This window comes from Linderina pennispora (assembly GCF_002104995.1).
Source record: "Linderina pennispora strain ATCC 12442 chromosome Unknown DL89scaffold_4, whole genome shotgun sequence".
Taxonomy (NCBI): Eukaryota; Fungi; Kickxellomycota; class Kickxellomycetes; order Kickxellales; family Kickxellaceae; genus Linderina; species Linderina pennispora.
In genome coordinates, this window is record NW_024468252.1 from 624,917 (window position 1) to 637,924 (window position 13,008).

General features: G+C 53.4%; 9 protein-coding genes across 9 annotated transcripts; 3 read left to right on the forward strand and 6 right to left on the reverse strand.

The window, feature by feature from the left end:
- Positions 1-60: 60 nt before the first annotated feature.
- Positions 61-612, reverse strand: DL89DRAFT_123727 (uncharacterized protein). Its single transcript, XM_040883242.1, has one exon. The coding sequence runs from the start codon at positions 506-508 to the stop codon at positions 164-166; it is 345 nt and encodes a 114-aa protein (XP_040744862.1). The 5' UTR covers positions 509-612; the 3' UTR covers positions 61-163.
- Positions 607-2,248, reverse strand: DL89DRAFT_124004 (uncharacterized protein). Its single transcript, XM_040883244.1, has one exon. The coding sequence runs from the start codon at positions 1,981-1,983 to the stop codon at positions 718-720; it is 1,266 nt and encodes a 421-aa protein (XP_040744863.1). The 5' UTR covers positions 1,984-2,248; the 3' UTR covers positions 607-717.
- On the reverse strand, positions 2,120-3,216 carry DL89DRAFT_123748 (uncharacterized protein). Its single transcript, XM_040883243.1, has one exon. It carries the CDS (start codon positions 3,129-3,131, stop codon positions 2,256-2,258), a length of 876 nt encoding a protein of 291 aa, XP_040744864.1. The 5' UTR covers positions 3,132-3,216; the 3' UTR covers positions 2,120-2,255.
- Positions 2,877-4,211, reverse strand: DL89DRAFT_266358 (zf-CHY-domain-containing protein). The gene is made up of 2 exons (XM_040887060.1): positions 3,221-4,211; positions 2,877-3,147 (listed from the first exon to the last, which is right to left on the reverse strand). Exon 1 carries the CDS (start codon positions 4,201-4,203, stop codon positions 3,367-3,369), a length of 837 nt encoding a protein of 278 aa, XP_040744865.1. The 5' UTR covers positions 4,204-4,211; the 3' UTR covers positions 2,877-3,147; positions 3,221-3,366.
- An 808-nt stretch (positions 4,212-5,019) lies between these two features.
- DL89DRAFT_233894 (glucose-6-phosphate 1-dehydrogenase) lies at positions 5,020-6,657 on the forward strand. Its single transcript, XM_040884939.1, has one exon. It carries the CDS (start codon positions 5,085-5,087, stop codon positions 6,588-6,590), a length of 1,506 nt encoding a protein of 501 aa, XP_040744866.1. The 5' UTR covers positions 5,020-5,084; the 3' UTR covers positions 6,591-6,657.
- On the reverse strand, positions 6,654-7,253 carry DL89DRAFT_123707 (ubiquitin-conjugating enzyme). Its single transcript, XM_040883241.1, has one exon. It carries the CDS (start codon positions 7,165-7,167, stop codon positions 6,718-6,720), a length of 450 nt encoding a protein of 149 aa, XP_040744867.1. The 5' UTR covers positions 7,168-7,253; the 3' UTR covers positions 6,654-6,717.
- Positions 7,254-7,340: 87 nt separating this feature from the next.
- Positions 7,341-8,301, reverse strand: DL89DRAFT_291872 (uncharacterized protein; the record flags this gene model as incomplete). The annotated part of the gene is made up of 2 exons (XM_040890242.1): positions 7,341-8,153; positions 8,185-8,301. 2 exons carry the CDS (start codon positions 8,299-8,301, stop codon positions 7,341-7,343), a joined length of 930 nt encoding a protein of 309 aa, XP_040744868.1.
- Positions 8,302-9,140: 839 nt separating this feature from the next.
- On the forward strand, positions 9,141-10,356 carry DL89DRAFT_266361 (uncharacterized protein). Its single transcript, XM_040887061.1, has 4 exons — positions 9,141-9,386; positions 9,451-9,655; positions 9,729-10,000; positions 10,023-10,356. The coding sequence occupies exons 1-4, from the start codon at positions 9,215-9,217 to the stop codon at positions 10,268-10,270; spliced, it is 897 nt and encodes a 298-aa protein (XP_040744869.1). The 5' UTR covers positions 9,141-9,214; the 3' UTR covers positions 10,271-10,356.
- Positions 10,357-11,718: 1,362 nt separating this feature from the next.
- DL89DRAFT_277857 (60S ribosomal protein L12) lies at positions 11,719-12,471 on the forward strand (the record flags this gene model as incomplete). The annotated part of the gene is made up of 3 exons (XM_040889471.1): positions 11,719-11,839; positions 12,004-12,270; positions 12,299-12,471. Exons 1-3 carry the CDS (start codon positions 11,803-11,805, stop codon positions 12,469-12,471), a joined length of 477 nt encoding a protein of 158 aa, XP_040744870.1. The 5' UTR covers positions 11,719-11,802.
- Between the last annotated feature and the right edge of the window lie 537 nt (positions 12,472-13,008).

Consider the following 13,008-nt stretch of genomic DNA (forward strand, 5'->3'; position numbering starts at 1 on the left):
AAGCAAAAAGAAGAGGAGCGAAGGCGCGGAAGAGAAAGCCGCGAGCCGCTTAAAGGCACTGCCAAGAACGGCTGTGAGCATAATGCCCAGCCGTTCGCACACAGACTCTTGCTCTCTCCACATCACGGCGGCTGGAACCCATGCCCGCCCCTCGCATTTATTTTTAGACCTCTCGGAACTGGGCAACGCGGATGGTTCCGTCCATGCTCGCCGACAGCGAGCAGTCGGCAGCAAAGTCAATGCATGTCACCAAATCCTTGTGCCGGCGCATCGTGTCTGTCATGGCTGCCGAATCGACATTGAACACCAGGCATTGCTTCCCAGGCGCAACCAGCACATGCTCGCGGTTGGGCGTGAATGCCACGCGGTCGTATGTCAAGTGGAAGTCATCCGGCAAGACATCCTCCGACTCGTATGTGCCAATATCCAGATGCGACTCGGCCAGCATCTGGTTGGTCTCTCCCAGGGACCACTGTGTCAGCTTGCCAGTTTCTGACACTAGCACCATCGAGTTCTCGTTCACACTGAATTCCGCAGCACAGGTACGCCTCTGCTTTGTATCTATCGATGCAACCTTTCTCGAATGTCCGTGCGTCCAGCAGCTGGATTTGGCCAGTGCTGTAAGCAATGCCCAGCATGTTCCCGTTATGGTTGAAGCTCGCGCTCACAACCTGCGAGTCGGATGGCGTAGAGAGCCGCCTCGATGCAACAGTCTTGCTAGCATTGGCGTCCCAGAGTCGCAGGGACACGTCCGGAGGCGTTCCTGGCACTGGTTGAGCTCAGAGTCAGCAGCGACGAGCTGGTCGGGCTGCTCAGCATGCTTATTATATAAGGGTGCCGCTTCTCTTTTGCAAGTTGTCTGCTCATTAGGTTGGTGTTGGTGTTCAGTGTATGGATATACCCCTCGTCGTCGTAGAGGTACAGCAGGTGTGTGTACTTGTTGTCCCATGCCATTGCGTTAACCGGATAGCCAAGGCGGTTCTTGAGCTTGGGCGCGACTGATTCGGGATCAGGCGACCACACCTTCAGCATCATGTCTTCGTCGTAGCTGGCGATGACCTCGCCTGATGGAGAGAACTTGGCCAGGGTCACTGGGGAATTGTGCTCTAAAAAGATGTCTTCCTGGCTGATCTTGAGCAGGCTAGCTGGCTCGTTAGCCTGGATAACACCGATCCCCAAGTCAACTGACGGGCTGTAGCTGCCAGGGTCGCAGCTGGGTACACAGAGACTATTGCTGCTTGCCAATACCCCAACCTCCTCTGCACCGACATCTGCCACCTTCCCCTTGGCAGCGACGCCTTTGTTTGCTAATGTGGCAGCCGCAGACTTTGGGCTCTTAACCGACGTCGCCAGCGACTTTATGTGGTTTTCGACCAGCCCACCTGAGCGACTCCCCAGCACTCCTGTCGTCTTAATCTTCGTCTCTCCAGCGAAATGCTCCTCCAGTTGCTTGACTCTTGCTTCTAGCCGCTCCTTTTCCCTACGCTCCTTTTCATACAGCATGATTCGCGGCACCGCCATAGCAGGAAACACGGTCTGCATGAAATCCCTCAGCGCCGTCCTCAGACTGTCATACCAGTCATCGCTGAAGTATGCCTCAAACTCTGGCCGACTCGCCGGGTCCTGCACGTACTCGAGCCCGAGCCACGGCACCCAGTCCCCTTGCTGGCCAAGAATCACTCCGTACTCGTCAAAGTACTTTCGAATTTCCGGCCGCTGGTCTTTTCTCACCGCGCTCACCAGGAACAGGCGTATTAGCCGCTTCTCAAACATCCTTGTTGTGCGCTGGTATTTAGGACTGAGGTGTGAAAAGAACCGAAAGGTCAGGTACTGCCAGTACTCCAGCAGGGGACTGATTTTGAGCTCTGTCGCCATAGTCAATAGCTCGTCGACGACAGAGTCGGGCTTGAACCCTTTGTCCTGGTCGCGCTTTAGGTCATCCTCAAATGCCTGCAGTGTGCCATTGAATCCACGGAACATCATGTATTCACGCACCAAGGTCGTCGATGTAATCAACAGACTCGATGCCGACTTTGGCCGCCAGCACGTACTCGGCCTTCTTTGGTGACAGGGGATCCATGGGATATTTATGTACTAGCGTATAAGAAAAGAAACAGATAAACAAGCAGACAAGAGACAGCAGTGGCAGAACCTACGCGGACCATGGGAAGTCGCAAACTCCAAGCAAGGCACTGAATGCCAATACGTCACAGTTTTGGGCTTCCGGGAAACTCATAATTCAGAAATCGCAAAGCTTATTCGCTCAGCAGCTGCATCAGCACGTCATGGCTCAGCACTGGCGGCAGCTTGCGGCCCGAATCAGTCTCGACACTTGTCACCTGGCCCATGTTATTGAACCCGACCAGAATGCGCCGACTCGACAGGTCGCCAACGCCTTCACCGATAGTAAGAATCAGCGTGCTGTTTTCGACCTTGGCGCTAACTACTGGCGCAATACTGCGGATCCACCGCATTACCAGCTTCTGCTGCTCCTGACTGTCATCGGCTGTCATCATGCGCTTCTTCTCGTCGCTCTTCAGCTGCTGTGCGCGTTCACGCAGCCGCACCGCCTCCCTGTCCAGCTCTTCGCATGCAGCTGTCTCACGCATCACATCGTTGTGCGCAATCTGTAGCTCACGGGTCTGCTGTGCAACTGCGTCCTGCTCCCTTTGCTCCTTTTCTTCCAATTCCTTGCTGAGCTTTGCAATTTCTTCTTCGATCTCAGATACATTCCCCAACAGCTCCTGGTTCTGCTGCGATAGCGCCAGAGCCTCTTCATATGCGTCGCACTCGGCGTCGATTTTGTCGCTTGCTACGCCAATGTTCTCGAGCAGCCGCTGTTGCACCTGGTCCAGAAGCCGCTCCTCCTCAACAACCTGTGCCTCAAGCTTTTCTAGCTCGTTGGTGCGTGGGATGAACGCTGAACCACGAATCCTCTCGGCGAATATCTCGCGCGCCTGGTACGCGAGCAGGGTATCACGATTCTTCGCATAGGTTGTGCTGTAGTAGTCAATCAGGGTATGGATGTTTTCGGGAAACGAGTCGACATCAGTTGGGATGTCCTTGGCATGCTTTTGGAGCTGCTCGAGGTACTGCGACTTTAGTTTGTTGACCCACAGGCTGGTCGTCATCAATTCGTCGCGGCGACTACGAGGAAACAAAAGCAATTAGCGCAAATGTGACTCTGTCAACCTATGAGCTCAGCGGCTTGGCAACATACTTTTCGCATTCAGCAGCATTTCCAGCATTGGTGGTCTCCATTGTACAGTGGAAAATAAAACTTGAGAGAAAGGAAGCTGAGGAAAAGAAGCCTACTTGTCGGCCAGCCGTGAAATGAAAATATTTGCCTTTCGGTACCCCACCCAATCACGTCGCGGCAGTCTCAGCAGCAGCCTTTGGAGCAGCAGTGTCGAAGGTCGAAAGCACGTTAGTGTTGTAGGACTCGCATACAAGGCATTTGTGATACAGGAAATGGAACGCCGCTGTCGACCTCTTCTTGCAGTCATTGCAAAATATGTTTGACCTCGTGGTGGTGTACTCGCCAGGCATTGTGCTGCATGTCATGTAAGAGTCAATCTGCTTAAACATGTCCTTTGTGTCGCACATGGACTCGCAACATACCGGGCACCTGTACGAGTGCTCCACATATTGGCTCATACAGTCCTTGTGCATCAGGTGCGAGCAGTCGGCCTGCACGACCGCAGTTGTCGACTCAAACATGCTGTCACCGCAAATCGGACAGTTGGAATGCAATTGCCGCTCTTTGCATCTGTGCAGCGAGCGAGCCTTCACTGACACGCATGCATCGCACACATCGCAGTGGTAGAAGTCGCTCTGCTTGCCACACCGGCAGATGCCACACTTGGAGCAGTGGTAGATATCCTTGTTGGGCGCATCGTCTAGCAGCTTACACGTAGAGCAAAAGTAGCGGCCCATGGAGGCATTGCAGCCTTGGCATGCCTGTGCAATTGGCTGCTCGAGGGTGCAGACCATGCACTTCATGCGACTGACGGAAAATCTGTCCATTGTGTGCGCGGACTGGTCGTCGTGACAGAAGCGACAGGCGACCCATGCATTGCAGCATGGGGCCTGAACCTTGGCCTTGAGCTGATAGTGCTCACACCCAAGTACCTTCAGCCTGCTGTTGCTGTAAGATACAGTGAATTCGGTCGTAGCCGGCTTCTCACTCGACCCACGATACATTAGCGACTACATCATTAGCGACCACACCACACCATCCAATGTTTAGTCTAAGATACCAGTGGGCGCAGTAGACATACTAAAGTCACACCCTGCCTTACCTGCACCTGCCTGGCCTTGTCGGACTCTGACGCCGACGAGCTGAGGATGCCTCGAATCATTGCACGCAACGCGTCTTGGTTCTGTGAGCATTGGCCAGTCATGGTTTAATGGATAGTTGTGATATGAAGTGTCTGGATGTGTGTGAGTGCTGAAGAGAGATGAGATTGCTAAAGTCCCCGCGCTCACTTTGCTTCCCAAGGCGCTCGGTGCGCATGCACTGCGGGTGCCCAATGCAGCCTCAACAATTATCCACAGCTGACCTTGTGACTTGCCTTCACGCGCCCTTGAAAGATGACGCCCGGATTGCCCTGGGCATAAACAGCCGAACAGGGCGCGAAAAAAAAAAAAAAAGACATCGTCATCACCATTATGTTAGAAAATACCCGGGGAACCGGGGAAGACTGGCGATCGATGTGGGCTATCCTGTGCTCCTTTGCTCCACATAAAGCAACCCGCGGTGCAAAGCCTTGGCCAGGTCTCTACACACTCAGCTCCCCCGCCTGCCGCTTCCTGATTAGGAGAAATCCCCGCAGAAAATCGGCATTTGTAATCGGGAGTTGCGGCGATGGTGACGAAAACAGCCAGCCCGAGGTTTTACAGCAGCATTAGTCACCACACTCCTCGGCCTGCTAAACCTAATCCGCTCGTTCTCAGAAGATGCAGGGGGGCGAGGGGTTAAATAAGCGGCCGTGCCCAGGCCAGCCACCGCTCCAGCACCTGTGTATCGTCGCTACAACTTCTCTCCGCTCTCGACTTTCTTAGCTCTTAGAAACACACCCATCATGTCTTTTGCTTGCCATCTTGACAAAGCCGCACAGAACGACGAGCCCACGACTATTGTCGTTTTTGGCGCCTCGGGCGATCTGGCCAAGAAGAAAACCTTCCCGGCGCTCTTCCACCTGTACCAGAACGGGCTCCTGCCCAAGCGCACCAAGATCTTCGGATATGCGCGTACGCAAATGGACCATGCCGAGTTCCACAAGCGCGTCGTCTCGCACTTCAAGAGCGACGCTGACAAGGAGAAGGTGAGCGAGTTCCTGGCAATCTGCAAATATGTCAGTGGCAAGTACGACGTCGACGATGACTTCGAGCGCCTGCGCGCAGAGATTGACGCCGCTGAGGCCGACGAGAACGTCAACACATTGCCAGACCGTGTCCATGTGTACTACATGGCGCTGCCGCCGTCGGTATTTGTCAGCGTAGCCACACACATCAAGAAGAACGTGTACGATGAGTCGTGTGTGAACCGCATCATCATTGAGAAGCCATTTGGCCACGACTCCGAGTCGAGCAAGCAGCTGTCCCAGGACATCGGCGCCCTGTTTGAAGAGAAGGAGGTGTTCCGCATCGACCACTACCTGGGCAAGGAGATGGTCAAGAACATCATGACCCTGCGCTTTGCCAACGTCTTCTACGAGGCCGTGTGGAACCGCCACTATGTATCCAACATCCAGATCACCTTCAAGGAGCCGTTTGGCACTGAGGGCCGCGGCGGATACTTTGACGAGTTCGGCATCATCCGCGATGTCATGCAGAACCACCTGCTGCAGGTTCTGAGCATTGTCGCCATGAACCAGCCCAAGACGCTCGACGCCGAGGATATCCGCGACCGCAAGACTGAGGTGCTGCGCCGCATCCTGCCCATCCAGCTCGAGGACACGCTGCTGGGCCAGTACGTTGGCACGCATGACGGCAGCAAGCCTGGGTACAAGGACGACGACACTGTCCCTAAGGACTCCAACACACCCACCTTTGCGCAGTGTGTGATGCATGTCGACAACGACCGCTGGCGTGGTGTCCCCTGGGTCATCAAGGCGGGCAAGGCCCTGGACGAGGCCAAGATGCTGATCCGCATTCAATTCAAGGACATGCCAAGTGCGCTGTTCCCGAACCTGGCGCGCAACGAGCTGGTGATCCAGGTGTCGCCGAAGGAGGCTGTGTATCTCAAGACCATCGTTAAGAAGCCTGGACTGTCGACAAGGCTGGCCATGTCGGAGCTGGATCTGACATACAGCAAGCGCTATCATGATATCAAGATCCCCGACGCGTACGCGACGCTGATTCTGGACGTACTCAATGGCGACCACTCCAACTTTGTGCGCAGCGACGAGCTCGAGGAGGCATGGCGCATCTTCACGCCCCTGCTGCACAAGATCGAGGATGAGAGCGTTGTTCCATTCCCCTACGAGTACGGCTCGCGCGGTCCCAAGGGCGTTGATGAGTTCACATCGGAGCGCGCAAACTACAAGAGGACAAACCTCGAATACCGCTGGGAGACCGATATGTAAGCGCGCCAGAAAGTCGCTGGTCTTTTTCTACAGCTTTTCATTTAAATCGGAGATATTTCAAAACCACAACAGCACCAACAGATCTAGCCCATGTGCTTAGCTGTCGTTTGGAAACCGCTTAGCTTGCTCAATCACTCTTTTGGTATAAGCCAGCCTTGTCGCGCTTGAACATCTGGTACGCCTCTGTTTGCGCCGGGTCGTCGTTATTCGGGTCCACCAGCAAGTCTGCCACGCCCAGCAGAATCTGCTTGATCGTGAGTGCTGGCTTCCACCCTTTCTCGGCATTCAGAATCGACAGGCACACTGTGCCCGACGGGAACACGTTCGGGTGGAATAGCGGCGGTGTGAACTGGCACTTTGGCGGCAACGTCGGGTACTCTGGCGGGAAATGCAGCATGCACTTGTACATGCCGCCCTCCCAGGGCGTGCCCTCCTTGCCTGGAATGCCACAGCTCCAGTGCATGAGGTCCAACGTTCCGTCCTTGGCCTTCTCGGGCCGCGCATAGAATCCGTACGGGTGATCCTTCCGCCACTGCTTCCTCTCCTCCATGAGGCGCGTCTTGCAAATTCCCGACATTGCGACAAGCTCAAGTAAATGCGAACTGGAAAAATAGCGAATTGAAAAAGAGAACCGGAAAGACGACAGCCCCCATTATTTTTGAAAAGGAAGCGCGCATACTAGTGCCACAAACTCACGTGATTCGCTTTCCGTTCGTGTGGGATATCTGTATTGAGCCGGACCGGCGGCTATTAGAGCCGGTTCGCCTCGGCCGATCGCTTCGTGTCGTGTAAGCTTTTCAATTGCCCGCACGCTGCCAGAATGTCGTCGCCGCGCGGTGTCCGCACCGATGCGTGAATCCCACTCTGCCGGATTAGACTGCAGAAGTGAGCCACCCGTGCCGGTGGTGACGCCGTATAAATGCTGCTGGGCCAGGGGTTGAACGGAATTAGGTTGACATGGGCCGGGAGCCTCCTGATCAGGTCCACCAGGCGCTGCGCGTCAGTGTCTGAATCATTGACACCGCTGAGCATTACATACTCAAATGTGATCCGCCGGGTCTGCTGGCTCGACAGCTTAACGTAGTCGCGGCAGCTCTCCATCAGAACTGGCAGAGGGTATGTTTTGTTGATAGGCATGATCTCACTGCGCAAGTCATTGTCAGCTGAGTGCAGAGAGATGGCCAGCCCGACCTGCATGTCCTGGGCTATGCGCGGAATCAGCGGTGCGACGCCCGAGGTCGAAACAGTTATGCGCCAGGACGGCAGGCCGATACCAGCTTTGTCGGTCAGAAGCTGAATTGCGTTGCTGACATTGCGAAAATTGTACAGCGGCTCGCCTTGCCCCATGAACACGATGTTGGACACCTTGCGCTGCTGGTTCACAGATAGAGGGAAATCGCCCAAGAGACTCGCTGTGATCATGTACTGGCCCGCGATCTCGGCAGCAGTGAGATTCCTATACAGTTTTTGTGTCCCTGTGTGGCAGAAACGGCACGACAACGAGCACCCAATTTGCGACGAGACACAGAGCGTTCCGCGGTGGTCCTCTGGGATAAATACAGCCTCGTAGGACAGCCTTTGGGTCATTATTGACACCAATAAGCATCTTGCGTGTGCCATCCACCGAGTGCTGATTCTGCAACACACTTCCATAGTCGATCTTGTATTTGGGTTCCAGATCGCGCTTCAGGCTTTTCGGAATGTCAGTCATATCTTGCAAAAGTGTCACCCCTTTACTATACATCCATTCGTATATTTGCTTGCCTACGGTATTCCGGCTGCTTCAGCGTCTCCAGCTCCTTTTTGATTCCTTCCAGCGATTTGCCGAATAGGTTTGTCCTCGTAGCACTAGCCCCTACTGAATTTGTTCCGAATCGCCGGACCTGACCTCGCCCTGGAACCAACACACTGCTTAGCCGAGTCATGATGTTGTTGAAAGGTAGCAGAGGGGGTTAAAAATGACCGTTTATCTGCCAATCAGGCACCCATTCCCTATCGGTGGAGTACCTCTTTAGTTTTGGGGGTTGAAGTAATGGGCCTGCTCTGGCATTTCACATGTATCACTAGCTGTATTCACACAGCAACTCAACGCTATAGAGTAAAACTGCCATACCAGGCGACTTGTGTGAGCTAGATGAGCGATAGAAGTAAACATCATTCAGGTCAAAGCTCTGGCAAACCGAGCACTGCAGCCCCGAATAGAATTGCTTTGCCATTCTACACCCCGAGGGGTATTTACGGATACAGGCTTTCTGTGGGCTCTCTTTGTAGAGCGTAGGCTATCGCTTGGCAAATGCCGGTACTCGGGTTTAACATGGATGCAACTGGTGAGATTGGGGATACCTCGAGGAGATCAACACACATTGCCAAGAATTCTGGATGATTCTAAAAATACCACTTTCTTTTGACGGCTAGCGTGCTGCCTCCTGGTTTCTAAATCGGTTTCCCTGAATGATAGTATGCGTTCTAGAGATATCCTGGGTTCTAGAAGACAATGGGTATATAATCCCCTGGCACTGCCAACCTCTCAATGCCTACCATCATCAATAGCTGTATCTTTCAGTTTCCCTCCTGCTTTCACTTTTTCAACCACCTGCATCTGCATCGACACCAGCATCTAAACTATGCGTCTTCCATTCGCCACTGCAACTGCTTTCCTCGCAGCCACTGCTGTTGCAAACCAGGCTGCGGAGCCTGAGGACAACGCTATCTTTGAGCCCTCGTACAACCAGGCAGCCAGGTCATTCGACTTGGACTATGACTTTAACGGCTACGACGGCGCCAACAACCAGCGTGGTCGCGGGTATTGGCGCGCTTATTGACATCCTCGATTTTCTGACTGAGGGCACCACTGTCCCAGCCAAGCATATCCAAAACAACCAGCGTGGTGGCGGGTATGGCGCGCTTTTTGACATCCTAGGATATCTAGCTGAGGGTACCACCATCCCGGCCAGGCGTGTTCAGACCAACCAGCGCGGTGGCTACGAAGATTATTACGACTATGAGGATATGTACAACCAGCGTGGCGGCCGGCGCCGCAAAGGTCTGAAGAAGTGGGGCGACAAGTTTGGCCAATGACCTCGGCAATCGGCTGGCTGACACTGTTGCTCAGGCCGATGTCAATGCCGTTGTAAACAGCGGCAATCAGCAACCAGTCAACAATGAGGGTGAACAGTATGTGGAGGATGGACAGGTATACGATGAAGAGTATGAAGATCAGCAGCCTGAGGGCGCCAACCAGCGCAGCAAACCGCGTCGCAAGAGCACCAAGAGCACCAAGAGCACCAAGAGCACCAAGAGCGGCAAGAATCGCAATGGTGGCAGGAAGTCAGGCCCTGATTTTGGCGACCGAGTTGTGGACGGTCTCACTCAGGCCGGCATCGATGCCGCCACTCTCGCTCAGGCCTGGAGTCAACATCGCCATTAACAAAGCAAACCAGCAGCCTCAAAACAATAACGGTGAGCAGCAGGTCGAAGACGAAGCTAGCCAGGAGTTTGAGGAGGACACTAACCAGGGGCTTGAGGAAGAGGAGGACACAATGCAGGTTGAGGAGAATGTGAAGCCGCGCGGTGGTGTCAATAAGAGGAGCCCTGCTGCCTTTGTGGCTCCGTCGGAGGATTGGCTCCGCCGCAACCCTTCTCTTGCCCGGAAGTACCGTAACCACGAGATTATGTTCTAAACCTAACAGCAGATTCTGTCGGCTAGCATCAACACATTTTGTATTTCCACCACACCCAGCATTACATCACCAATACACCATGACACTACTTTTTATCCACTATGCTCTATATGACAAGATGCATTTTATGCGACATTATACTGTTGTTTTAAACCACCAGCTCATTGTATTTCTCGACTTGGGTGATTAGATATAAGGATGCTGAGATCCTAAAGCCATGGGTCTTTCCTCTGCATGCCTGATACGCTACTTGCCACTGGTGCCAGCCTGGTCAATTCCCAAACTGAACTAGCATTTTGACGAGATCCACTCCCAGTTCGGATCCATACTTCTTACCCCATTCCTTGAGTTCCTTGTGGTTCTTGCGATCCCTTCCACCGCTGTTGTTTTTGCCACCACTGCCGCCTTGCGCCTTTTGCCTTGCCCCTTTTTGCCTTTGCGTTTGCGTTGGTCGTGGGAATTATCGTTTCCAGGGTCTACATACGCTGAATCTGCGCTGGTTGGCATTGCTGAGAGCTTGCTGAAGGCCAAGGTGGAGCAAAGAGCTTGGCAAGGTCGACTCCCAACTCAGAGTTAGGCCCTTTGCCACGCTGGTCTGAGGCTGCCTCTATTTTGCCAGTGAAATCAGGAATATTGCGTCTGAGCCCTTCAGTATGGTAGCTGGAAGGAGATGCAATAGCATTGTCAGCACCGGGGCCAGATTGGCAGGTGCCAGCAGCTGTACCAGCGAAGAGAGCAAATACGGCAGTGCTAGCGATACGCATTGGTAAATGGTGACGAGGATGTTGAGGTAGGCTATGCAATCTCTTGAATCTAGCTGTAGTGGTAGAGAGCGTGTTGTTGAGGTTGGGTGTTTAGATGGCAAAGCAGTCGCTTCTCGCTAGCTTTATATATACCGAGTTAACCTTCGGACTGGTGTTAATGACGAAACCATTGCGCTTCTAGAAATCGCTTCAGGATAATACTAAATATACCAGCAGGTATAACGGCACCTTTGGCAGCAAAGGATAAGCCGACAGCCCGCTCAACACGTGCTGGTATCCTCAAACAACTCCACGTATGACGTACATCGAGTGATGGGTTGGCTATGCAGAAATGCAGGCTGCAAAGGGAACAGAGCGCACATTCCAAAAATAGATTCCTCTGCTCGCTGCGTGTCGCAGTGGATTTATTCCCTAGATGCACTGTATTCTACGCAAGTTGCGCCTTGAGGTGCTGGACAGCCATGCCACGATACGACTGAAGGTCGGGCGTCTTGTAATCAACGAGCTTCGCTGCACCGTCCCTTTTGTGTGGGACCCCACACATTCACAGCCCATAAATTGATTCTTAATCACTGATCTGCTGATGATCACTGTCTGCGAATTATGATTGCCATCATTTTTGGGCATACTTTCGCGATTTGAAGCAGGACGGTTGGCTGTGGCTGTTAATTTGACAAAACAAAGCGCTCCGCGCACCACCACCACCGATTCCTTCTTTTCAAAAAATAGTCTCCGCATCTATTTTTCTAAAATTACATCGTAGCGAAGATGCCCGGAAAGTTTGACCCGTCCGCTGTCTCTGTGAGTGCGTATCCATCGATGTAAAAACCGTTCGACCGAGCTTTGGAGTCAGCGCGGAATTTGGAAGCGGCGTGGAATTAGACCCCGAAATGGGGAGGGGAACCCATCTGCGCCGGTGAAATTGAGAAAATGCAACACGAGTGCTAATCGTAAGTTGAAATTATGTAGTTACCCTCCGCGCTACTGGTGGTGAGGTTGGTGCGTCGTCCGCCCTTGCTCCCAAGATCGGTCCTCTGGGTCTTTCGCCCAAGAAGGTCGGTGAGGACATTGCCAAGGCCACCAAGGACTGGAAGGGTCTGCGCGTCACCGTTCAGCTGACCGTCCAGAACCGTCAGGCTACCGTCTCGGTCGTTCCCTCGGCCTCGTCGCTGGTCATCCGCGCCCTTAAGGAGCCCGTCCGCGACAAGAAGAAGGAGAAGAACATCCTGCACAACGGTAACATGTCGATCGACGATGTCATCAGCGTCGCCAAGATCCATGCGTGAGGCTGACAAGTCGCTGGCCCGCGAGCTCAAGGGTACCGTCAAGGAGATCCTCGGCACCGCCTTCTCCGTTGGCTGCACTGTCGATGGCGAGAGCCCCGTTGACATCCAGCAGAAGATTGACGATGGTGAGATCGAGATCGCCGATAACTAAACGCTTAGTATTTGTCGTCTTCTACAGCGATAATGTATCGTTTTCCCTTCCCACAGATATAGAAATGATGCACTAGGACACTATCTAAAGCTACATATGCACATGTTTGGGGCGAGATCCCTGGTGGTATGACCTTTTTGGAACTCCAGTGTATGACGTTTATCCGAGTGGCCGTGAGTTTTTGATATAGCGGTGATCAGACGGTGTACGCGTAGCGACTCCGCAAAACTGGCCTAACTGAAGCAACAGGAGACCTGCTACGCAGAACGGACCATTCTCAGGCATTTGGTATGGCGGACACGGATATAGGCAATCCGAGACAATACTGCCGATATGTATCATTGCCAGCGAACCACTAGTGACAGAAGCCTGAGGTGCATATGTACCTCATGATAACCGCCACATACCAATATGATGTGTTGGCATTCGGGGTCCGGAGTCTCCCTACGTCACCATGGGCAAAACCGAAAGTGTGTACGTATACGGACTCAGACGGATCGTCAGCCTCTCTTCTTCCCCTCAGTCATATTTTTGAGA